The sequence below is a fragment of the Pseudoliparis swirei genome, chromosome 14 (assembly GCF_029220125.1).
Source record: "Pseudoliparis swirei isolate HS2019 ecotype Mariana Trench chromosome 14, NWPU_hadal_v1, whole genome shotgun sequence".
NCBI classification, from domain to species: domain Eukaryota; kingdom Metazoa; phylum Chordata; class Actinopteri; order Perciformes; family Liparidae; genus Pseudoliparis; species Pseudoliparis swirei.
In genome coordinates, this window is record NC_079401.1 from 665,479 (window position 1) to 690,408 (window position 24,930).

At 47.5% G+C, this 24,930-nt stretch overlaps 4 protein-coding genes across 13 annotated transcripts; all 4 read left to right on the plus strand.

Moving 5' to 3' along the window:
• The first annotated feature begins 177 nt into the window (after positions 1 to 177).
• f7l (coagulation factor VII, like) lies at positions 178 to 3,260 on the plus strand. The gene is made up of 8 exons (XM_056431246.1): positions 178 to 350; positions 1,383 to 1,549; positions 1,621 to 1,645; positions 1,710 to 1,823; positions 1,890 to 2,030; positions 2,133 to 2,221; positions 2,355 to 2,475; positions 2,576 to 3,260. The coding sequence occupies exons 1-8, from the start codon at positions 263 to 265 to the stop codon at positions 3,121 to 3,123; spliced, it is 1,293 nt and encodes a 430-aa protein (XP_056287221.1). The 5' UTR covers positions 178 to 262; the 3' UTR covers positions 3,124 to 3,260.
• Positions 3,261 to 3,541: 281 nt separating this feature from the next.
• LOC130204481 (coagulation factor VII-like) lies at positions 3,542 to 8,563 on the plus strand. 2 transcript variants are annotated; one of them, XM_056431244.1, is made up of 8 exons: positions 3,542 to 4,052; positions 4,192 to 4,355; positions 4,426 to 4,450; positions 4,621 to 4,734; positions 4,982 to 5,128; positions 7,296 to 7,414; positions 7,584 to 7,704; positions 7,778 to 8,563. In XM_056431244.1, exons 1-8 carry the CDS (start codon positions 3,992 to 3,994, stop codon positions 8,380 to 8,382), a joined length of 1,356 nt encoding a protein of 451 aa, XP_056287219.1. In that variant the 5' UTR covers positions 3,542 to 3,991; the 3' UTR covers positions 8,383 to 8,563. The 2 variants fall into 2 exon arrangements, with proteins under 2 accessions (XP_056287219.1, XP_056287220.1); XM_056431245.1 differs by having other exon boundaries at positions 3,581 to 4,052; positions 7,316 to 7,431.
• A 726-nt stretch (positions 8,564 to 9,289) lies between these two features.
• f10 (coagulation factor X) lies at positions 9,290 to 13,018 on the plus strand. The gene is made up of 10 exons (XM_056431243.1): positions 9,290 to 9,596; positions 9,842 to 9,946; positions 10,070 to 10,230; positions 10,441 to 10,465; positions 10,584 to 10,697; positions 10,800 to 10,931; positions 11,147 to 11,529; positions 11,652 to 11,769; positions 11,833 to 12,020; positions 12,262 to 13,018. The coding sequence occupies exons 1-10, from the start codon at positions 9,479 to 9,481 to the stop codon at positions 12,682 to 12,684; spliced, it is 1,767 nt and encodes a 588-aa protein (XP_056287218.1). The 5' UTR covers positions 9,290 to 9,478; the 3' UTR covers positions 12,685 to 13,018.
• Positions 13,019 to 13,445: 427 nt separating this feature from the next.
• LOC130204478 (vitamin K-dependent protein Z-like) lies at positions 13,446 to 24,822 on the plus strand. Of its 9 annotated transcripts, none has more exons than XM_056431237.1 (11): positions 13,446 to 13,540; positions 21,737 to 21,894; positions 22,103 to 22,127; positions 22,608 to 22,760; positions 22,851 to 22,982; positions 23,050 to 23,114; positions 23,192 to 23,330; positions 23,405 to 24,381; positions 24,420 to 24,464; positions 24,528 to 24,647; positions 24,702 to 24,822. In XM_056431237.1, exons 1-11 carry the CDS (start codon positions 13,459 to 13,461, stop codon positions 24,717 to 24,719), a joined length of 1,914 nt encoding a protein of 637 aa, XP_056287212.1. In that variant the 5' UTR covers positions 13,446 to 13,458; the 3' UTR covers positions 24,720 to 24,822. The 9 variants fall into 9 exon arrangements, with proteins under 9 accessions (XP_056287212.1, XP_056287214.1, XP_056287213.1 ...); XM_056431239.1 differs by having other exon boundaries at positions 24,420 to 24,446; positions 24,511 to 24,647; XM_056431238.1 differs by having other exon boundaries at positions 24,420 to 24,446; positions 24,557 to 24,647.
• Positions 24,823 to 24,930: the final 108 nt, after the last annotated feature.

Genomic DNA, 24,930 nt, shown 5'->3' on the forward strand with positions numbered 1-24,930 from the left:
GATCCTCCAGATGAGTCCTTCAGATCCTCCAGATGAGTCCTTCAGATGAGTCCTTCAGAGGAGTCCTTCAGATGAGTCCTTCAGAGGAGTCCTTCAGATGAGTCCTTCAGAGGAGTCCTTCAGATCCTCCAGAGGAGTCCTTCAGAGGAGTCCTTCAGAGGAGTCCTCCAGATCCTCCAGAGGAGTCGGCCTACTGCAGTATTTGTACCAAACATGGACCGGAGGGTTTTGTGTGTTTTTATGACCTTTGGTCAGAACAAACATGGCGTCCGTGAGCAGAGGAATGAGGCGACTTTTCTTCCTCCGACTCCTCATCGCTTCTATCCCAGCATGCACTGGGCTTCCTGAAGGTCAGTTTCAGGTCTCTTCTTCTTCTTTATCTTCTTCAGTTTTCATATCAAACAGAGTTGTTTACTTCTCTCCACGATGAAGTTCTCTGAACAGCTGATCAAGTTACGTTAGCATGTTAGCTAAGCTAACGTAAATGTTGCGGTAGGATACATTATGTGTATTTGTTTTGGTTAAACGTGAGAATTAGCACTTTTGTTAGCTTAGCATAAGTACAGCAGAGATTTAAACTTCTGAATCACTGTCTCCATCTTGTTTTTGTCCGTCTTCAGTCTCCATCTTGGTTTTCCAGTGATGTCATTGGATGGTTTTGTCCGACCCGACAGTCTAAAACCAGAAAATATGACATTTAGAATGATGTAAATCAGGGGTCCCCAAACTTTTTCCTGAGAGGGCCACATAACGTTTCCCTTGTCTGCTGGAGGGCCAGCGGGGGGGGTGTGCGCGCCGCTCGCTGTGAGCGCTGCGCGTGCAGACAGCGTTTAACGGAGCAGCGCGAGCTCTGATCGCTCTTTTAATGAAGTATCGATACTAAAAATATGCTAAATCACATCGTTTTTAACGTTCGGGTACTTTGTTAGCATCGCTACACCGTGCAGCGTGACAGCAGCAGATAGCGGGCTAACATTCAAGCTAACCTAACTTCCCAAACGCTGTGGACATCTGAACGCTGATTGGCCGAGACGCGACACGTCCCATCAAAGATGTTTTATTGTGAAGAGCACCACTCCACATTTTCTCCGTGTCTCACTGCAATCTCAACGGCAGCGGGCCAGGCGAACACAATAATAACTCGGAACGCGTCTCTGGTATTGTTCAGGGGGCGGGGCCACATGGGGAGGCGGGCCGTAGTTTGCGGACCACTGATGTAAATCAACAAATCAGAAATGATGACGCAGGACTAATCGTTGGAGCTGTCGATCAAATGTCTCATGACCTCTAGTGGCCGCAGGGGTCAACACGCTCAATGGATTTCACTACACGTCCCAGCATGCTCAGCTTCCGACGTGTTCTTCTTCTGTGTGTAAATCAAGGCGGTGTGTTCGTGAGCAGACCCCAGGCCAGCGTCTTCCTGCATCGCACTCGTCGAGCCAACTTCCTGTTTGAGGAACTGAGGAAAGGAGATCTGGAGCGCGAGTGTCGGGAGGAGAAATGCTCCTACGAGGAGGCGAAGGAGATCTTCACTCTGCGGCAGCAGCTGGTTGGTCCAGACTCAAAGGGGATTCAGGGGTCCTGGTTGTCGTGTCTAACTTGTGCTGTTTCTGCTCTCAGGAGGACTTCTGGAGGCTCTACACAGGTACGCCAGGTACACTCACCCAGTATCGCTTCATTATTCTTCAAATGCTACTTCCTGTTTGCAGGGGTGGACCACTGCCTGTCGTCTCCCTGTAAGAATGGAGCCACCTGCACTCGGCATTTCGACACCTTCGTCTGCAAGTGTCCTCCGAGGTTCCACGGATCCCACTGTGACAAAGGTACTGGCGGCGTCCTCCGCGGCCTGAAGCCGTGGTGACGAGCAGCGTGTCTCTGTCTCCACGCAGCGCGCCCGGCCTCCCTGGGCTGCCGCTACCGGAACGGAGGGTGTGAACATTTCTGCAGACAGCTTCCCAACCGTTCTCACGTCTGTTTCTGCGCTCGGGGCTACCGTCTGCACCGGGACGGCAAATCCTGTTTGCCCGAAGGTCAGAGCTCGCCAGGGTCGTCAGAGACCCGGTTAAAACCAGTCAGAAAGGGGGTCGTCCTCTCAGCATGTCTTTAGTGACAGTCTTGTGTCTCTGGTCCAGATCCGGTGGCCTGTGGAAGACCTCAGATACATTTTGCACCGAGGGTCGTCAACGGGGAGAACTGCCCCAAAGGACACTGCCCGTGGCAGGTAGGAGGCTGGAGGTGTTGCCTTCAGTGCTGATGGTGGTCCGGGTCGGATGGTATTCAAGACCTGCTCACGAGCACCGATCTGCTGGATCCACTCCGGTCTTTGCATCTCCTCGTGTCTCTGCTGGTTTCAGGCTCTGCTGACGGAGCGCAGTGATTTCATCTGCGGCGGCGTGGTTCTGTCCGATCTCTGGGTTCTAACGGCAGCTCACTGCGTCTGGGGAAAGAATGAGTCCTTCTTCAACGTCACCGTCGGTAGGAAGCCCGCTTTGACCTTTTCTTTCTGCTTCCTCTTCTTGGTCTCGGTGACAGTCTGTCTTCTCAAACTCAACTCGTGTGTTCCTTCCCCGTGAAGGCGAACATGACCTCAGCGAGGACGAGCAGACCGAGCAGAAGCGGCATGTGGTCAAAGTGCTGATCCACCACGGCTACAACGAGACCAGCTGGGACAGCGACCTGGCCTTGCTGAAGCTGCAGCGCCCCGTCAAACTGGGCCCCTACGTGGTCCCCATCTGCCTCTCCGCTAGGAACAGCACCTTCGGCCGAACGCTGGCGGCCGTCCGCCAGTCCACCGTGTCCGGTTGGGGCCGCCTGTCGCTGTTCGGTTCCGCCGCCAAAATCCTCCAGCGGCTGACGCTGCCGAGGGTTCCTCTGCAGGACTGCCGCCTTCACACCGGCCTCAACATCACCAGGAACATGCTCTGCGCCGGGCTGAGGTCCGGCGGCCGGGACGCCTGCAAAGGCGACAGCGGCGGTCCTCTGGTGACGCGCTACAAGAAGACCTGGTTCCTGACGGGCGTGGTGAGCTGGGGGAAGGGCTGCGCCACCGAAAACATGTACGGGGTCTACACCAAAGTCAGCAACTTCCTGGGCTGGATGGAGGACATGATGTCCACCGTCTGAGAGGGATCCGGGTCCACAACCCGGGAGGGGAACCAAATCAGATTCATCGTCAAAGATCTAAAGGGATTCTTTGAATGTGACGTTGATGCTTTCATTAGTTCTGGAAGAATAAAGACAATGTCAACTTTCTGTGTTCATCCTGTTTCAACATTGTTATTTCGTTCTGTGGATTTCAACCTGCAAACTTCTTGATGTCAAGTTCAGACGCAAATGACTCCAGATGACTACAAATGTCTACAAATGACTACAAATGACTCCAGATGACTACAAATGACTCCAGATGTCTACAGATGACTCCAGATGACTACAAATGTCTACAGTTGACTACAAATGACTACAGATGACTACAGATGACAACAGATGACTACAAATGACTACAGATGACTACAAATGACTACAGATGACTACAAATGACTACAGATGACTCCAGATGACTACAAATGACTACAGTTGACTACAAATGACTACAAATGACTACAGATGACTACAGATGACTACTTGGGAGTGAGTGAAGTGATGCTCTTAGTCTTTGTGCTAAGCTACGCTAAGCAGAGCCCCCGGTTTTCATGCCATGTATCATTTTAGGACTCAAGTCGCATAAGAAGGATTCTTTCCCGAAAGACGAAAAGCACAAACGAGAAATAACACGTTCTTTTCTTTCGTTGTTTCTGGATCAGAAAAACAGAAATGAAACAAAGCGATCGTCTTTTTGTCTCTGGAGGCAAAGAGCAGCGTTCAGTGGAGGGTCACACTGTGTCGGGTGTTTCCATTGGAACATGTGATCGATGGGGGACGGGGGGGGGGGCACCAGACTTTGCTCCTCTGGAACCACAGAGACGAAGCACAGCAGCCGACTGTGAACTCAACCATGTGGCTGAAAGTCTTCTTCACCTTCGTCTTCGGCCTCTCCGGCTGCCGGCCGGCTTCAGGTGAGGAAGTCAAAAATTGGTTGAGTTTCTTTACGTAGCTTTGAGAGTGGCCTAGCGTGTTAGCGTTGCTAATTAGCACTGAACATAATGAACGTGGTTAGTCAGATACGGAACTCACGCTTCCTTCTCCGTGTGGAAGTCTTCCGGGATCCGGATCGAGCCCACGGCGTCCTGGTCCGGACCCGGAGGCACAACTCTGGCTGGCTGGAGGAGCTGCAGATGGGAGACCTGAAGAGGGAGTGTCTGGAGGAGCGATGCTCCTACGAGGAGGCGCGGGAGGTGTTCGAACACACCGAGACCACGGTCAGGCCGCTTCCTGCCACACTCATTTCTGTCAGAAGTATCATAATTATATCTGAGTCCGTTTCCTCAGGACGAATTCTGGAGCACGTACAACCGTAAGCAGCCACACCTTTTGTGTTCATACGTCTCGTGATCAAACATGCTAGCTGCTAACCAATGCTAATGGTTCCAATACTGATCCAGGAGAAACAATAAATACCGTGGATAACCAGTTCAGGATGTCCTGATCTAGTCCCCCCGTCCCTCATAATGTGTCCCCTGGTAGTCCCAGACCGCTGCATGTCCTCTCCGTGTCTGAACGGCGGCAGCTGCTCCCCTCAGGGCTCGTCCTACACCTGCTACTGCCTGCCCCGCTTCAGTGGAGTTGGCTGTGAGCTCGGTGAGCAGAACCAACACCGCGTTCTGACAACCAGCTGCTTTGGGTTCTGGTTCCGCTGGGAAACCAGGTTTGAGCTCTGGAGCGCCTCAGGGCTCCGTTCTCGGTCTTCTGACACTTTCTATTCATATGTTTTCACTTGTTATGCAGACGACACGTTTACTGACGAGTACAGCCGAGTGTGGACTGCACTACATACAAACAAGCATCTATATACTGTATATATATGAACTCTGTTAAACTGTTTCAGAGCACAAGGCGGTTCGTGACTCCTGCCTGCTGGAGAACGGAGGCTGTGACCATTTCTGTGACGAAGACGAGGGAGGACGAAGACTCAACTGCTCGTGTGCAGACGGCTACTTCCTGGATGTCGATGGGCAGAGCTGCGTCAGCAGAGGTGGGAGAACCGAGGACACGGGAGACAAGGCCTTCAAAATAAGAGAAACATCTGAGAGCTAGAACCGTCTCACACCGACTGGAAAACATGTTTGTCTCAATCACCCCATAACCCCATAACCCCTAAACACCATAGCCCCATAACCTCTAAACCCCATAGCCCCATAGCCCCATAAACTATAAACCCCATAACCTCGAAACCCCATAGCCCCATAACCTCGAAACCCCATAGCCCCATAACCTATAAACCCCATAATCTCTAAACCCCATAGCCCCTTAACCTCTAAACCCCATAGCCCCATAACCCCATAGCCCCATAACCTATAAACCCCATAGCCCCATAACCTATAAACCCCATAATCTCTAAACCCCATAACCTCTAAACCCCATAACCTCTAAACCCCATAACCTCTAAACCCCATAGCCTCATAACCTCTAAACCCCATAACCTCTAAACCCCATAGCCCCATAACCTCTAAACCCCATAACCTCTAAACCCCATAGCCCCTAAACCTCTAAACCCCATAACCCCTAAACCCCATAACCTCTAAACCCCATAGCCCCATAACCCCTAAACCCCATAACCTCTAAACCCCATAGCCCCATAACCCCTAAACCCCATAACCTCTAAACCCCATAGCCCCATAACCTCTAAACCCCATAACCTATAAACCCCATAGCCCCATAACCTCTAAACCCCATAACCTCGAAACCCCATAACCTCGAAACCCCATAACCTATAAGCCCCATAACCTATAAGCCCCATAACCTCTAAACCCCATAGCCCCATAACCTCTAAACCCCATAACCTCTAAACCCCATAGCCCCATAACCCCTAAACCTCTAAACCCCATAACCTCTAAACCCCATAACCCCTAAACCCCTAAACCCCATAACCTCTAAACCCCATAACCTCTAAACCCCATAGCCCCATAACCTATAAACCCCATAACCTCTAAACCCCATAGCCCCATAACCTCTAAACCCCATAACCTCTAAACCCCATAGCCCCATAACCTCTAAACCCCATAACCCCATAACCTCTAAACCCCATAACCTCTAAACCCCATAACCTCTAAACCCCATAGCCCCATAACCTCTAAACCCCATAACCTCTAAACCCCATAGCCCCATAACCTAAACCCCATAACCTCTAAACCCCTAAACCCCATAACCTCTAAACCCCATAACCTCTAAACCCCATAACCTCCATAACCCCTAAACCCCATAACCTCTAAACCCCTAAACCCCATAACCTCTAAACCCCATAGCCCCATAACCTCTAAACCCCATAACCTCTAAACCCCATAGCCCCATAACCTCTAAACCCCATAACCTCTAAACCCCATAGCCCCATAACCTCTAAACCCCATAACCTCTAAACCCCATAACCCCATAACCTCTAAACCCCATAACCTCTAAACCCCTAAACCCCATAACCTCTAAACCCCATAACCCCTAAACCCCATAACCTCTAAACCCCATAACCCCTAAACCCCATAACCTCTAAACCCCATAACCCCTAAACTCTTAAACTCCTAAACTCTTAAACCCCTAAACTCTTCAGCTCACCTTATTTATTGTGCAACATCTCCTGATCTCGTAGCTGTGTGTTGTTCGGTGGTAGCGGGTCCATGTAGAACTGAAGTGGCTCCAGGGCTGATCCCTGTGGGACGCCACATCTCAGAATAAGAGTTCTGAGGTCTCTGCTCTGGCTTCCTGTCCAACACAGAACTGGTCTATGAAGCCCTGAAGGGTTTAGGGCCTACACACATGTGTGGTCTGCTGCTACCGTAGGAACCATCCAGACCCCTCAGGTCCTCTGGGACTGGTCTACTTCCTGTTCCAAGAGTCCGAACTAAACCTGGAGAAGCAGCGTTCAGGTGTTCTGATCCACATCTCTGGAACAAGGTCCCTGACAGCTGCCGGTCTGCTGAGACCCTCAGAGACCCCCAGGGACCCTCAGCTCCTTTAGATCCAGAGTGAAGACCTTTCTGTTTGCTGTTGCCTTGAATTTAACAGATTCAAGGATATCGACCAATTTCTGCATCAACTTTGATTCTATTTCTGTTTTTTTTTTACAGTTTATTAATGTTTTAACAAATGTTCTTCATTCCTTGTTTTGATGTGAATAACTTTGAATCTTGGCCTTGTGAAACACTTCAAAGTCCTAATCTCTGGATCTCAGAGGCCATCGCCTGTGGGATGGTCCCCGTCCTGCGGGAACACAACGACCAGCAGCTGGACTCTCGAGCTCGGATCGTCGGAGGAACCGTCTGCCCCAAAGGTGAATGCCCCTGGCAGGTACGCTCAAAGGTCACCCGTTTACTGCACACAGTGTCACTGCAGCCTCGACTGCACTGGACCCTGACCCAAAGTTCTGCCAGAACCAGATTCTGTTCCAGAGGCTCCATGTGTGACGGAGGTCCTCAAGTGGAGCGGCCCTTGTCTTGAAGGTGCTGCTGCAGTATAAAGGCCGAGGCATCTGTGGAGGAGTGCTCTACCGGCCCTCCTGGGTCCTCACAGCCGCTCACTGCCTGGAGGACGCCGACGCTCGCTTCCTGAAGGTGGTCGCAGGTGCGAATCCGCCGATCCCACCGGCCGCCTCATCGGGTTCCAGCGCTGACGCCTCTGACCCGTCTGCCGGCAGGTGAGCACAACACGGAGGTTCTGGAGGGCACGGAGCAGTTCCTGCAGGTCTCCGAGATCCTGGCGCACGAGAAGTACGTGAAGGCCACCGCCGACAACGACATCGCCCTCCTGCGCCTGGCCTCGCCCGTCGTCTACTCGCCGCACGCCGTGCCGGCCTGCCTGCCGACGCGCCCGCTGGCCGAGCGCGACCTCTGGGCCGTGGGCCGGCACACGGTGAGCGGCTGGGGCCGGCGGGCCGAGAACGGGCCCACCTCCACGCTGCTGCGCCGGCTCAGCGTGCCGCGCATCCGGACGCAGCGCTGCCAGGAGGAGAGCGGCGTGGCGCTCACCGACAACATGTTCTGCGCCGGCTACATCGAGGGCCGGGAGGACTCGTGCAAAGGGGACAGCGGCGGCCCCCTGGTGACCAAATACAAGAAGACGGCCTTCCTGCTGGGGATCGTCAGCTGGGGGAAGGGCTGCGCCCAGCCGGGCAACTACGGCATCTACACCCGCGTGTCCAACTACCTGGACTGGATCCACAACCGCACGGCCAGCCAGGCCACAGAGGCCAGCGAGGTCAACGAGGTCAGAGAGGCCTCACCGCACAACGGCACGGCCTGAAGGAGCGCCGCGGGTCGCTCTCCTGATGAGCATCTTACTGTGACTCTTAAAGAACCTTCATCCACATGAAGGTCATAGGTCACAGTGTATTCATCATCTAATGGAACCGCTCTTTGTTGATCATCCCCTTTCCGTGTGAAACAATAACATGAAGAGACGTAATAAAGTGTTTGTGGTCAAAGTGTTCCGCGTCTGAATAAAACACGTGGCCATGTTGTCCCGCTGGACTGGAGGACTCCATGGGGCGGTGCTGCGTGTACGGCCAGCTGATAAGCCGAGTGGGGGGGCGTTCACTGACCGTCAGCCGAGTGGGGGGGCGTTCACTGACCCGTCAGCCGAGTGGGGGGGCGTTCACTGACCCGTCAGCCGAGTGGGGGGGCGTTCACTGACCCGTCAGCCGAGTGGGGGGGCGTTCACTGACCGTCAGCCGAGTGGGGGGGCGTTCACTGACCCGTCAGCCGAGTGGGGGGGCGTTCACTGAACCGTCAGCCTTGAGTGAAGTGTTAAGTTGTAATAGTTTATTTTGATAACATCTGCAGAGGTCTTATGTTTTAAATTAATACATATAGAAAGATATTATAATAGACAATATTAAGGAGAATATTGATATTGTTATTAATGTATTATGAAGCATAGGGGTCATGTTTACTCTATGCAAATGTAAATGGCAAGAATTAATGTATATTGAATGAGAGTGACTGTTAGTATTATAGATTGACGAAGCCGGTTGAAATCCGTGAAGTGACTCACAATAACAAGAGACTTTTATTGTGAAGGTGACTTTTAATGCAGTCAAAACCAAGACGGGAATCTTATTGTGAAAGCGACTGGACCGGAAGTGACGTTTCGACCGGTGAGAGAAAACTCCGTCTCTCAGAGATCGGTCTCTTTTCTCAGGTAAGGCGACGCAGGAGGGTGTGCTCCCGGAAGGTGCCGGGAGCCGGCAGCCTGGACACGAGGGAGAGCGCGTTGACTGTTTGTTTCACTTTTCCTGCCATTAAATATTAATAACTTAATCCATGCGCGTCCGGAAGCCTGTTTTCCACCATCTGCGAAGTGCCCAGTTTCAGAATACTCAACAGAAGTGAAGTCGGTAATGTTGTGTAACCGTCTCAGGGGAACACAACCTGGACGTGGCGGAGGGCCTGGAGCAGAGCGTCGCCGTGGCGATGGCGACGGTCAAACTCCAGGCTTCAAAGGTTCCACAAACCGATGTGAGACGTCGTCGTGGCCACGCCCACTTCGCATATGCAGTCGATACTGTCTATAAACTAGTCTGTGCCAATAAAAGCTTGAAAGCAGTGCATGCTGGGACTTGTAGTTGTAGAGTTGTTATTGCCAGTGCTGCCTGTTTGAGCTCCAGTGTCTCATCAGATAAGCCTCCTCCTCTTCCTCCCCCTCGTCCTCCTCATACGGGTCATTGCCCTCTCGACCGCCCCTCCTCTCTCTCCACATTCAGACTCCATTCCTTCCCCTCCGAGCTCTCGTCCAGCCGGGGCCATGTTCTGGTTTCACCGCCTGACCCTCGTCGCCCTGCTGCTCCGCCTGACCGCCGCTCACGTCGGTAAGTTCCCCGCTGAAGAGCGTGGCGTTCCCGTGGGTACGTGTGTGTTGGTGAATACATGCTGGAGGTCATCGCCATCCGACCGGCGGACCCGCTGACCCCTCACTACGAGTCTGTCTGCAGTCTTTCTGGACGACGAGGCGGCCAGCCAGGTCCTGAGCCGGCAGAGACGGGCCAACAGCTTCCTGGAGGAGTTCAAACAGGGCGACATGGAGAGGGAGTGCCAGGAGGAGCACTGCGACTTCGAGGAGGCGCGAGAGATCTTTGAAGACATCGAGAAAACGGTCAGAACAAAACACACAAGATGCATCACAACAAGCCGAAGACCGATTAGATCGGATTAGCTTAGCTTCAGATAGCCCGCCAGCGTAGCTCAGTAATCATAACAGTTGGTTTGTCCACGTGTGAAAAGGTCTGATGGGACTTTTGTTTCGAAGTTTTAAATCCATTAAGACACAAATCAGATGTTCACTTGAACTGTTTCTTCTTTTCAGAACACTTTCTGGGCCAAATACGTCGGTGAGCAGTTGGTTTTGTTCTGACGCTAACCCCACCCCGAACTCCTGGAGACATCCAAACCTCAAGAAACAAAATCATGTCAACGCTCGATCTCAAGTAACCGCCGTTTGTCCTGCAGACGGCGACGCGTGCGAGTCGATGCCGTGCGCCCACGGCGGCGTTTGTAAAGACACCGTCGGCGGCTTCACCTGCTTCTGCCAGCCCGGCTTCCAGGGCAGCAACTGTGAAATCGGTACAGAACCACGGCGTCCGTCAGCAGACCCGGACCGCTCCATGAAGCTGCAGGACTCTGGCGGTCGCCGTCCGTCTCACGCCGTCTCCTTGGTCTCTGCAGTTGTTCCCGAGCTCTGCGAGAACCGGAACGGCGGCTGCGCTCACTTCTGCGCCGTGGTGGAAGGGAACATCCAGTGCTCCTGCGCCAGCGGCTACTTCCTGGAGTGGGACGACAAATCCTGCAACTCCCATGGTGAAAAAGACTCAACGTGGTTTTCTTAGTTTTCTATCTAACAGATAGATCAGACTTTGAAAATGAACCGAGAGAATAATCAGGGTCGAGAGGTGAGGTCGGATAACTGAGCGGGATGTGCCGACGGTAGAGAACCCTGAGCGGCAGGTCCAACACTGACATCTCCAACATGTTTCTTTCCCTCTGAGCTCTGAACTTCACATGAACTCTTGCAGAGCCCTTCAAGTGCGGCGCGCTCCTCGGCGCCAACACCCGGACGGTGTTCAGGTACGTCCGGGAGAACACCACGGACGGGACCGGCATGGGGACCGGCACCGGGACCGGCGTCGGGACCGGCACCGGGTCCAACACCACGGACGGGACCGGCGTCGGGACCGGCACCGGGTCCAACACCACGGACGGGACCGGCATCGGGACCGGCACCGGGTCCAACACCACGGACGGGACCGGCACCACGGACCGAAGCACCAACTCCACCCAGCCGCGTGGTCCGTTGCCAGAAGATGCCGTTTTCGAGGAATTGGTGGTCCCCGATCGGGCGGTGATGACCCGCATCGTTGACGGAGAGGACTGTCCTCCGGGGGAATGTCCATGGCAGGTAAGGGAGTCCACCTGAGAGGATGTCTGTCTCTACGTGGACAGCTGAAGGGGGTTTGCGGCCCTCTAGGTGGCGCTCTAACCCCATCAGATGTCAAACCGATGTCCCATCTCGCCCTGCAGGCTCTCCTCCTGAACGAGGACGACGTCGGGTTCTGCGGAGGAACCATCCTCAACGAGTACATCATCCTGACCGCCGCCCACTGCATGAACGAATCACGCTACATCTACGTCAAGCTCGGTAAGTGCGACCGACCAATGGGCGCGCGGCGCGGGGTTTGAGCCTGACCCTCTGTGCGTTCAGGTGAGTTTGACGTGCTGATGGACCACGGCACCGAAGCCACGCACCGAGTGGAAACCATCATCACCCACAACCGGTACCGGCCCAACACCTACCACAACGACATCGCGCTCATCAAGCTGGCCACGCCCATCAGGTTCAGCCGGTTCATCCTGCCGGCGTGCTTACCGGAGCAGGACTTCGCTGAGAAGGTGAACTTGTGAAGTCCAGAGACGAGTAAACACCGTCTCTCCGGGACACGGGGAGTTAGCCGGACTCGGTCATGTGACTGGTGAACGTGAAGCACCAGCTAGCTTAGCATGTAAACCAGGGTTAGCCTGTCCGAAGGTAAAGTCCTCAGTCCTCAGATCATTTGGCTTCTCATAGATTCGAGGTAAACAGGAACAACGCGATGGCGTCGCTCACCTTCACGCCACCGTTTCCCTCTTGCAGGTGTTGATGCGGCAGAAGGACGGCTTGGTCAGCGGCTTCGGCCGACTGGGCGAAGGTCGGCAGCCGTCCTCCATCTTGCAGCGCCTCGCCATGCCGTACGTGAACCGGCAGACCTGCATCGAATCCACCCAGCTGCGCATCTCGGCACACATGTTCTGCGCCGGCTACGACGCCATCGCCAAAGACGCGTGCCAGGGCGACAGCGGCGGGCCGCACGTCACGCGCTACTCCGACACCTACTTCATCACCGGCATCGTGAGCTGGGGCGAAGGCTGCGCCCGCAAAGGGAAGTACGGCGTCTACACACAGGTGTCCAAGTACATCAGCTGGATCCACAAGGCCATCGCCAAGCTGATGCCCGAGGACAAGAGCGGCGGCAGAGCGAGGCGCCGCCGCGGCGCCATCAGGAGGCTGGTTCTGTAGCGCTCTTCAGAAATCACTGAGCCTCGGGTCGTCATCACGTTGATGTTTCAGCGGTCACATTTCAAACTTTTGACAACATGTTTCTGTATTAAAGAACTTTAAGTTCAGGGTTTGACCACAAGGGGCAGCAGAACTCACCGGGTCATACAGGAGTGTGGAGTTCCTCAGGGTTCGATTCTGGGTCCTCTGTATTTTCTCCTTAAAGCTGTTTTATTGATTCTCATATCATAAGCTGATATGGTGGAACTGAAAAACACAATACATTTGAAATGTCTGCTCTCATGTATTTTTTATCAATCACTGTTTGACAAAATAAAGAAATAATTCAACAGCCTCATGAATTAAGTTCTTTGTATGAATAAATCTAATATATCCAAAATGTTCTTCCATACATGTCATGTGACTTGTATGAATAAAACAGTATTCACGTATACAAAATATTTAGATATTAAATCTATTGTTTCAGTCATGGATTCTCAGATTCTTAAAATATTCTTAAAATATATATTTATTCTATATTATTATTATTTAGAAAAAGTAAACGAGTCGTTTAAGAAGAAACACAAATAATTGAGTTATTTCTGACATTTTAAAGAGAAAATGCTGTTAGCATGTAGCTTCATGTTAGCATCTTCTACCTTGAGCTGTGGATCCTCTGACTCATGTTGACCTGCAGCAAACAGAGCGAGAGACGAGCTGCTCCTCCTGTTGACTGAGGACGAAGAGGCCGGAGTCCAGGGACAGCGACCTGTTGGGGGGGGGGGGGGCAATGTCATGGCGGTCAGCATCATGGCGGCGTCTCTTCCGTGTCTCTACCTCCTCGTCGGCTTCCTTCAGGTTCTCACCCGAGGCCAAGGTAAGACCTGGGACCTCTGACCTCTGAGGTCCTTCTAGAAGCTTCTGCGTCGTCGACCAGATTTCAGCGTGTCGATCAATCATCTTTATAGGAACCGATCAGGCCGGAAAACATGAAATCAAACCGAGAAACATGAGGACAAGTTAAACGGGACGTAGAAAACTAATCGAGTTCATGTTTATAGTTTAAGAATTATGACTTATTCTCATAAATAAACCAGGACTATAATACGTGTTATTATAATAAATATAATACTCCAGTGTTTATTCTTATAAATACATAATAGTGATAATACCTGGAGTGTTTATTCAATTAAACCATTACAATGCTAAATACACAATGTATACCTGTGTGTGTTATAATACACACTGTATACCTGTGTGTGTTATAATACACACTGTATACCTGTGTGTGTTATAATACACACTGTATACCTGTGTGTGTTACAATACACACTGTATACCTGTGTGTGTTACAATACACAATGTATACCTGTGTGTGTTATAATACACAATGTATACCTGTGTGTGTTATAATACACACTGTATACCTGTGTGTGTTATAATACACAATGTATACCTGTGTGTGTTATAATACACAATGTATACCTGTGTGTGTTATAATACACAATGTATACCTGTGTGTGTTATAATACACAATGTATACCTGTGTGTGTTATAATACACAATGTATACCTGTGTGTGTTATAATACACAATGTATACCTGTGTGTGTTATAATACACAATGTATACCTGTGTGTGTTATAATACACAATGTATACCTGTGTGTGTTATAATACACACTGTATACCTGTGTGTGTTATAATACACAATGTATACCTGTGTGTGTTATAATACACACTGTATACCTGTGTGTGTTATAATACACAATGTATACCTGTGTGTGTTATAATACACACTGTATACCTGTGTGTGTTATAATACACACTGTATACCTGTGTGTTATAATACACACTGTATACCTGTGTGTTATAATACACACTGTATACCTGTGTGTGTTATAATACACAATGTATACCTGTGTGTGTTATAATACACAATGTATACCTGTGTGTGTTATAATACACAATGTATACCTGTGTGTTATAATACACAATGTATACCTGTGTGTGTTATAATACACAATGTATACCTGTGTGTTATAATACACAATGTATACCTGTGTGTGTTATAATACACAATGTATACCTGTGTGTGTTATAATACACAATGTATACCTGTGTGTGTTATAATACACACTGTATACCTGTGTGTGTTATAATACACAATGTATACCTGTGTGTTATAATACACACTGTATACCTGTGTGTTATAATACACAATGTATACCTGTGTGTGTTATAATACACAATGTATACCTGTGTGTGTTATAATACACACTGTATACCTGTGTGTGTTATAATACAATGTATACCTGTGTGTGTTATAATACACAATGTATACCTGTGTGTGTTATAATACACAATGTATACCTGTGTGTGTTATAATACACACTGTATACCTGTGTGTGTTATAATACACAATGTATACCTGTGTGTGTTATAATACACAATGTATACCTGTGTGTGTTATAATACACAATGTATACCTGTGTGTGTTATAATACACAATGTATACCTGTGTGTGTTATAATACACAATGTATACCTGTGTGTTATAATACACACTGTATACCTGTGTGTGTTATAATACACAATGTATACCTGTGTGTGTTATAATACACAATGTATACCTGTGTGTGTTATAATACACACTGTATACCTGTGTGTGTTATAATACACACTGTATACCTGTGTGTGTTATAATACACACTGTATACCTGTGTGTTATAATACACAATGTATACCTGTGTGTGTTATAATACACACTGTATACCTGTGTGTGTTATAATACACACTGTATACCTGTGTGTGTTATAATACACAATGTATACCTGTGTGTGTTATAATACACAATGTATACCTGTGTGTGTTATAATACACACTGTATACCTGTGTGTGTTATAATACACAATGTATACCTGTGTGTGTTATAATACACACTGTATACCTGTGTGTGTTATAATACACACTGTATACCTGTGTGTTATAATACACACTGTATACCTGTGTGTGTTATAATACACACTGTATACCTGTGTGTTATAATACACACTGTATACCTGTGTGTTATAATACACACTGTATACCTGTGTGTGTTATAATACACAATGTATACCTGTGTGTGTTATAATACACACTGTATACCTGTGTGTGTTATAATACACACTGTATACCTGTGTGTGTTATAATACACAATGTATACCTGTGTGTTATAATACACAATGTATACCTGTGTGTGTTATAATACACACTGTATACCTGTGTGTGTTATAATACACACTGTATACCTGTGTGTGTTATAATACACACTGTATACCTGTGTGTTATAATACACAATGTATACCTGTGTGTGTTATAATACACACTGTATACCTGTGTGTTATAATACACAATGTATACCTGTGTGTTATAATACACAATGTATACCTGTGTGTGTTATAATACACACTGTATACCTGTGTGTGTTATAATACACAATGTATACCTGTGTGTGTTATAATACACAATGTATACCTGTGTGTGTTATAACACAATGTATACCTGTGTGTGTTATAATACACACTGTATACCTGTGTGTGTTATAATACACAATGTATACCTGTGTGTGTTATAATACACACTGTATACCTGTGTGTGTTATAATACACAATGTATACCTGTGTGTGTTATAATACACAATGTATACCTGTGTGTTATAATACACACTGTATACCTGTGTGTGTTATAATACACAATGTATACCTGTGTGTTATAATACACACTGTATACCTGTGTGTGTTATAATACACTGTATACCTGTGTGTTATAATACACTGTATACCTGTGTGTGTTATAATACACACTGTATACCTGTGTGTGTTATAATACACAATGTATACCTGTGTGTTATAATACACAATGTATACCTGTGTGTTATAATACACACTGTATACCTGTGTGTGTTATAATACACACTGTATACCTGTGTGTGTTATAATACACACTGTATACCTGTGTGTGTTATAATACACAATGTATACCTGTGTGTTATAATACACAATGTATACCTGTGTGTTATAATACACACTGTATACCTGTGTGTTATAATACACAATGTATACCTGTGTGTGTTATAATACACAATGTATACCTGTGTGTGTTATAATACACACTGTATACCTGTGTGTGTTATAATACACTGTATACCTGTGTGTGTTATAATACACACTGTATACCTGTGTGTTATAATACACACTGTATACCTGTGTGTTATAATACACTGTATACCTGTGTGTGTTATAATACACACTGTATACCTGTGTGTGTTATAATACACAATGTATACCTGTGTGTGTTATAATACACAATGTATACCTGTGTGTGTTATAATACACACTGTATACCTGTGTGTGTTATAATACACACTGTATACCTGTGTGTGTTATAATACACTGTATACCTGTGTGTGTTATAATACACACTGTATACCTGTGTGTTATAATATACACACTGTATACCTGTGTGTGTTATAATACACACTGTATACCTGTGTGTGTTATAATACACACTGTATACCTGTGTGTGTTATAATACGCACTGTATACCTGTGTGTGTTATAATACACACTGTATACCTGTGTGTTATAATACACAATGTATACCTGTGTGTGTTATAATACACACTGTATACCTGTGTGTTATAATACACACTGTATACCTGTGTGTGTTATAATACACAATGTATACCTGTGTGTGTTATAATACACAATGTATACCTGTGTGTGTTATAATACACAATGTATACCTGTGTGTGTTATAATACACAATGTATACCTGTGTGTGTTATAATACACACTGTATACCTGTGTGTGTTATAATACACACTGTATACCTGTGTGTTATAATACACAATGTATACCTGTGTGTGTTATAATACACAATGTATACCTGTGTGTTATAATACACACTGTATACCTGTGTGTGTTATAATACACACTGTATACCTGTGTGTTATAATACACAATGTATACCTGTGTGTGTTATAATACACACTGTATACCTGTGTGTGTTATAATACACACTGTATACCTGTGTGTTATAATACACAATGTATACCTGTGTGTGTTATAATACACAACTGTATACCTGTGTGTTATAATACACAATGTATACCTGTGTGTGTTATAATACACACTGTATACCTGTGTGTGTTATAATACACACTGTATACCTGTGTGTGTTATAATACACAATGTATACCTGTGTGTTATAATACACAATGTATACCTGTGTGTGTTATAATACACAATGTATACCTGTGTGTGTTATAATACACAATGTATACCTGTGTGTTATAATACACAATGTATACCTGTGTGTTATAATACACACTGTATACCTGTGTGTTATAATACACAATGTATACCTGTGTGTTATAATACACAATGTATACCTGTGTGTGTTATAATACACACTGTATACCTGTGTGTGTTATAATACACAATGTATACCTGTGTGTGTTATAATACACAATGTATACCTGTGTGTTATAATACACAATGTATACCTGTGTGTTATAATACACAATGTATACCTGTGTGTGTTATAATACACAATGTATACCTGTGTGTGTTATAATACACACTGTATACCTGTGTGTTATAATACACACTGTATACCTGTGTGTGTTATAATACACAATGTATACCTGTGTGTTATAATACACACTGTGTGTTTTATTACACAATGTATACCTGTGTGTGTTATAATACACAACTGTATACCTGTGTGTTATAATACGCAATGTATACCTGTGTGTGTTATAATACGCACTGTATACCTGTGTGTGTTATAATACGCACTGTATACCTGTGTGTTATAATACACACTGTATACCTGTGTGTGTTATAATACACAATGTATACCTGTGTGTGTTATAATACACAATGTATACCTGTGTGTGTTATAATACACACTGTATACCTGTGTGTTATAATACACAATGTATACCTGTGTGTGTTATAATACACACTGTATACCTGTGTGTTATAATACACAATGTATACCTGTGTGTTATAATACACAATGTATACCTGTGTGTGTTATAATACACAATGTATACCTGTGTGTTATAATACACACTGTATACCTGTGTGTGTTATAATACACAATGTATACCTGTGTGTTATAATACACAATGTATACCTGTGTGTTATAATACACACTGTATACCTGTGTGTGTTATAATACACAATGTATACCTGTGTGTGTTATAATACACAATGTATACCTGTGTGTTATAATACACAATGTATACCTGTGTGTGTTATAATACACACTGTATACCTGTGTGTTATAATACACACTGTATACCTGTGTGTTATAATACACACTGTATACCTGTGTGTTATAATACACAATGTATACCTGTGTGTGTTATAATACACAATGTATACCTGTGTGTGTTATAATACACAATGTATACCTGTGTGTGTTATAATACACAATGTATACCTGTGTGTTATAATACACAATGTATACCTGTGTGTGTTATAATACACACTGTATACCTGTGTGTGTTACAATACACTGTATACCTGTGTGTGTTACAATACACAATGTATACCTGTGTGTTATAATACACACTGTATACCTGTGTGTTACAATACACTGTATACCTGTGTGTGTTACAATACACAATGTATACCTGTGTGTGTTATAATACACAATGTATACCTGTGTGTGTTACAATACACTGTGTGTGTTATAATACATACCTGTGTGTGTTATAATACACTGTGTGTATTCATACCTGTGTGTATTCATACACTGTATACCTGTGTGTTCCTACCTGTGTGTGTGTATTCATACCTGTGTGTATTCATACCTGTGTGTGTATTCATACCTGTGTGTATTCATACCTGTGTGTATTCATACCTGTGTGTGTATTCATACCTGTGTGTGTTCCTTCCTGTGTGTATTCATACCTGTGTGTGTGTTCCTACCTGTGTGTGTATTCATACCTGTGTGTGTTCCTACCTGTGTGTGTATTCATACCTGTGTGTGTGTTCCTACCTGTGTGTGTATTCATACCTGTGTGTGTGTTCCTACCTGTGTGTGTATTCATACCTGTGTGTGTATTCATACCTGTGTGTATTCATACCTGTGTGTGTGTTCCTACCTGTGTGTATTCATACCTGTGTGTGTGTTCCTACCTGTGTGTGTATTCATACCTGTGTGTGTGTTCCTACCTGTGTGTATTCATACCTGTGTGTGTGTTCCTACCTGTGTGTATTCATACCTGTGTGTGTTCCTACCTGTGTGTGTTCCTACCTGTGTGTGTGTTCCTACCTGTGTGTGTATTCATACCTGTGTGTGTGTTCCTACCTGTGTGTATTCATACCTGTGTGTGTGTTCCTACCTGTGTGTGTATTCATACCTGTGTGTGTGTTCCTACCTGTGTGTGTATTCATACCTGTGTGTGTGTTCCTACCTGTGTGTGTATTCATACCTGTGTGTGTATTCATACCTGTGTGTGTGTTCCTACCTGTGTGTGTATTCATACCTGTGTGTGTTCCTACCTGTGTGTGTATTCATACCTGTGTGTGTTCCTACCTGTGTGTGTATTCATACCTGTGTGTGTGTTCCTACCTGTGTGTGTATTCATACCTGTGTGTGTGTTCCTACCTGTGTGTGTATTCATACCTGTGTGTGTGTTCCTACCTGTGTGTGTATTCATACCTGTGTGTGTGTTCCTACCTGTGTGTGTATTCATACCTGTGTGTGTGTTCATACCTGTGTGTGTTCCTACCTGTGTGTGTATTCATACCTGTGTGTGTGTTCCTACCTGTGTGTGTATTCATACCTGTGTGTGTTCCTACCTGTGTGTATTCATACCTGTGTGTGTTCCTACCTGTGTGTGTATTCATACCTGTGTGTGTATTCATATCTGTGTGTGTTCCTACCTGTGTGTGTTCCTACCTGTGTGTATTCATACCTGTGTGTGTGTTCCTACCTGTGTGTGTATTCATACCTGTGTGTGTGTTCCTACCTGTGTGTGTATTCATACCTGTGTGTGTGTTCCTACCTGTGTGTATTCATACCTGTGTGTGTGTTCCTACCTGTGTGTATTGATACCTGTGTGTGTGTTCCTACCTGTGTGTGTATTCATACCTGTGTGTGTTCCTACCTGTGTGTGTATTCATACCTGTGTGTGTTCCTACCTGTGTGTGTATTCATACCTGTGTGTGTGTTCCTACCTGTGTGTATTCATACCTGTGTGTGTTCCTACCTGTGTGTGTATTCATACCTGTGTGTGTTCCTACCTGTGTGTGTTCCTACCTGTGTGTGTGTATTCATACCTGTGTGTGTGTTCCTACCTGTGTGTGTATTCATACCTGTGTGTGTTCCTACCTGTGTGTGTTCCTACCTGTGTGTATTCATACCTGTGTGTGTATTCATACCTGTGTGTGTGTTCCTACCTGTGTGTGTATTCATACCTGTGTGTATTCATACCTGTGTGTGTTCCTACCTGTGTGTGTGTTCCTACCTGTGTGTATTCATACCTGTGTGTGTATTCATACCTGTGTGTGTGTTCCTACCTGTGTGTGTGTTCCTACCTGTGTGTATTCATACCTGTGTGTGTGTTCCTACCTGTGTGTATTCATACCTGTGTGTGTATTCATACCTGTGTGTGTATTCATACCTGTGTGTGTATTCATACCTGTGTGTGTGTTCCTACCTGTGTGTGTATTCATACCTGTGTGTGTATTCATACCTGTGTGTGTGTTCCTACCTGTGTGTATTCATACCTGTGTGTGTATTCATACCTGTGTGTGTGTTCCTACCTGTGTGTGTATTCATACCTGTGTGTGTTCCTACCTGTGTGTATTCCTACCTGTGTGTGTGTTCCTACCTGTGTGTATTCATACCTGTGTGTGTATTCATACCTGTGTGTGTTCCTACCTGTGTGTGTGTTCCTACCTGTGTGTATTCATACCTGTGTGTGTTCCTACCTGTGTGTGTGTTCCTACCTGTGTGTATTCATACCTGTGTGTGTATTCATACCTGTGTGTGTGTGTTCCTACCTGTGTGCAGTGCTCCTCCCCCCTCAGCACCAGGTGTTCCTGAGGTCTCGGCGGGCCAACATGTTCCTCCTGGAGGAGATCCTTCAGGGGGACCTGGAGCGGGAGTGTCACGAGGAGAAGTGCGACTACGAGGAGGCGCGAGAGTACTTTGAGGACCAGGACAAGGCGGTCAGACCCCCACCGATACCATACCAATAACCGATAACCAATAATCAATAACCAATAGCCGATAATCAATAACCAATAACCAAACAACAATAACCGATAATCAATAACCGTTAATCAATAACCAATAACCGAGAATCAATAATCAATACCCAATAACCATACCCAATACTCCATGTGATCCTGCCGGTAACGAGTCATTTCTCTGCAGGTCGCCTTCTGGTCCGTTTACGTCGGTGAGTAAATCATTAAATATTAAACATTAAACATTAAATATTAAATATTAAACTTTAATCATTAAATATTAATCATTACATATTAAACATTAAACTTTAATCATTAAATATTAAACATTAAATATTAAACTTTAATCATTAAATATTAATCATTAAACATTACATATTAAACATTAAACTTTAATCATTAAATATTAAACATTAATCATTAAATATTAAATATCAAACATTAAAAATTAAATAATAAACATTAATCATTAAATATTAAACATTAATCATTAAATAATAAACATTAATCATTAAATATTAAATATCAAACATTAAACATTAATCATTAAATATTAAATATCAAACATTAATCATTAAACAATAAACATTAAACATTAAACATTTCTTCTTCTACTCAAAATGTTTAAGATCCGTTTTATACAATGACAAACATTACAAGAAACATTTACCTGTGAGCTTTGATTGGTCCAGACGGGGACCAGTGTGACTCCGCCCCCTGTCTCCACGGGGGGCGCTGCACCGATGCAGTGGGCGGGTTCAACTGCTCCTGCCCCGCCCCCCACCACGGACCGGCCTGTGAGCTCGGAGGAGCGCCGGCCTCCACGTCGCCCGTCGTTGCAGCAGGTTTGGACCGCGCCGTAAGCCCCGCCTCCATAAGGGGGCGGGGCCGCCGTGAACCCAGTGAGTTCAGTGATGACGTGTGGAACGTTGCAGAGCTCTCCGGATGCCCGACCGGCGGCCCGGCGGCGTGCCACCAGCTGTGCTCGCCGTCCTCGCGCTCCTTCCGCTGCTCCTGCGTGTCGGGATTCAAACTCCAGACCGACGGGCGGAGTTGCCGCCCTGAAGGTGCGAGGCAGAGCGCCGCTCCCCGACCGGCTCCCGCAGAGCGCTCACCACGTGTCTGTGTCCTCAGCGGCGTTCCCCTGCGGACGGCTTCCCGGCGGCCTCGGCGCCACGCCGCCCGGCGGGCCCTGGCAGGTGAGAGGCGTCGGCCAATGGCAGCGAGGCGGCGGTCGCTCCTCCTCCTTCTCAGCGCGTTTGTTTCGCCGCCCCAGGTGTCGCTGCTGAGCAGCGGCGGGGCGGAGCTGTGTGGCGGCGTGGTGCTGGGGCGCCGCTCCGTCCTGACCGCCGCCCGCTGCCTGCTGGCCGGCTCGCCGCCCGACCTCCGACCCTCCAGCTTCATGGTGGTCGCCGGTAAGAAGCGCGTTCCCCGAACGCCGCGCCGCCGGCCGACGTTAGCCGACGTGTCTCGTCTTCTCGTCTTCTAGGCGAGGCGCTCGTCCCCGTCCGGGCGCTTCACGTCCACAACGGTTTCCGTCCAGATCGACAAGACAACGACCTCGCCCTCCTCCAGCTGGCCCGCCCCCTTTCCTTTGGCCCCGCCTCCATCCACCTCTGTCTGCCTGACAAGGACTTCAGCGAAAATATCCTAATGCATTCTGGGAGGACGGGCGTGGCCACGAGGCGCGGCGGCGCGCGGACACAGGAACTGGTCTACATGACGCTGGACGAGTGCCGCGCCCAGGAGAACGTCTCACATCCACTCAGCAACAAGATGTTCTGCATGAGGAGCCAGAACCCACCTTCAGGGAACCAGAACGGACCTTCAGGGAACCAGAACCCACCTTCAGGGAACCAGAACCCACCTTCAGGGAACCAGAACGGACCTTCAGGGAACCAGAACCCACCTTCAGGGAACCAGAACAGACCTTCAGGGAACCAGAATCGACCTTCAGGGAACCAGAACCGACCTTTAGGGAACCAGAACGGACCTTCAGGGAACCAGAACCCACCTTTAGGGAACCAGAACGGACATTTAGGGAACCAAAATATACCTTTAGGGAACCAGAATATACCTTTAGGGAACCAGAACGGACATTTAGGGAACCAGAATATACCTTTAGGGAACCAGAATGGACATTTAGGGAACCAGAATATACCTTTAGGGAACCAGAACGGACATTTAGGGAACCAGAATATACCTTCAGGGAACCAGAACAGACCTTTAGGGAGCCATGATGGACCTTCAGGGAGGTCTGAGCGCCCGTCCAGGTCAGAGGTCGACGGCCTCCTGCCGGGCACGGCGGTGGCCACGGTGGAGCGGGGGACGGCGTTCCTCACCGGGCTGCTGATGGCGGCGCCGACCGGCGGCGGTCTGGTGTTCACCAAACTGTCCCGGTACCTGAGCTGGATCAGACCCAGGCTGGAGGAGGCCGAGGACCCCATGACCCCCCAGGTCCACCAGGTCCACCAGGACCCCCCAGGTCCACCAGGACCCCCCAGGTCCACCAGGACCCCATGACCCCCCAGGTCCACCAGGACCCCGAGGACCCCATGAGACCCCATGACCCCAGGTGACCCCATGACCCCCCAGGTCCACCAGGACCCCATGACCCCCCAGGTCCACCAGGACCCCCCAGGTCCACCAGGACCCCGAGGACCCCCCAGGTCCACCAGGACCCCATGACCCCCCAGGTCCACCAGGACCCGGAGGACCCCATGACCCCCCAGGTCCACCAGGACCCCATGACCCCCCAGGTCCACCAGGACCCCATGACCCCCCAGGTCCACCAGGACCGCTGATGGTCCCCCCCTGAAAGTCTTCTTCAACACGTTGTAGTAAATGATGACTCAGCAGTTTTTGCCCCGATGTTCCTCTTTGTTCATAATAAATATTTTAACAGATGACGAGTGTCGGCTGAATCACACGAAAGATTATTGACCAGGGAATATGGACGAGTTCAGCTGTTCCTGGAGGCTTTTATTGTGAAACAGGAAGCTGTTCCTGTGTAAA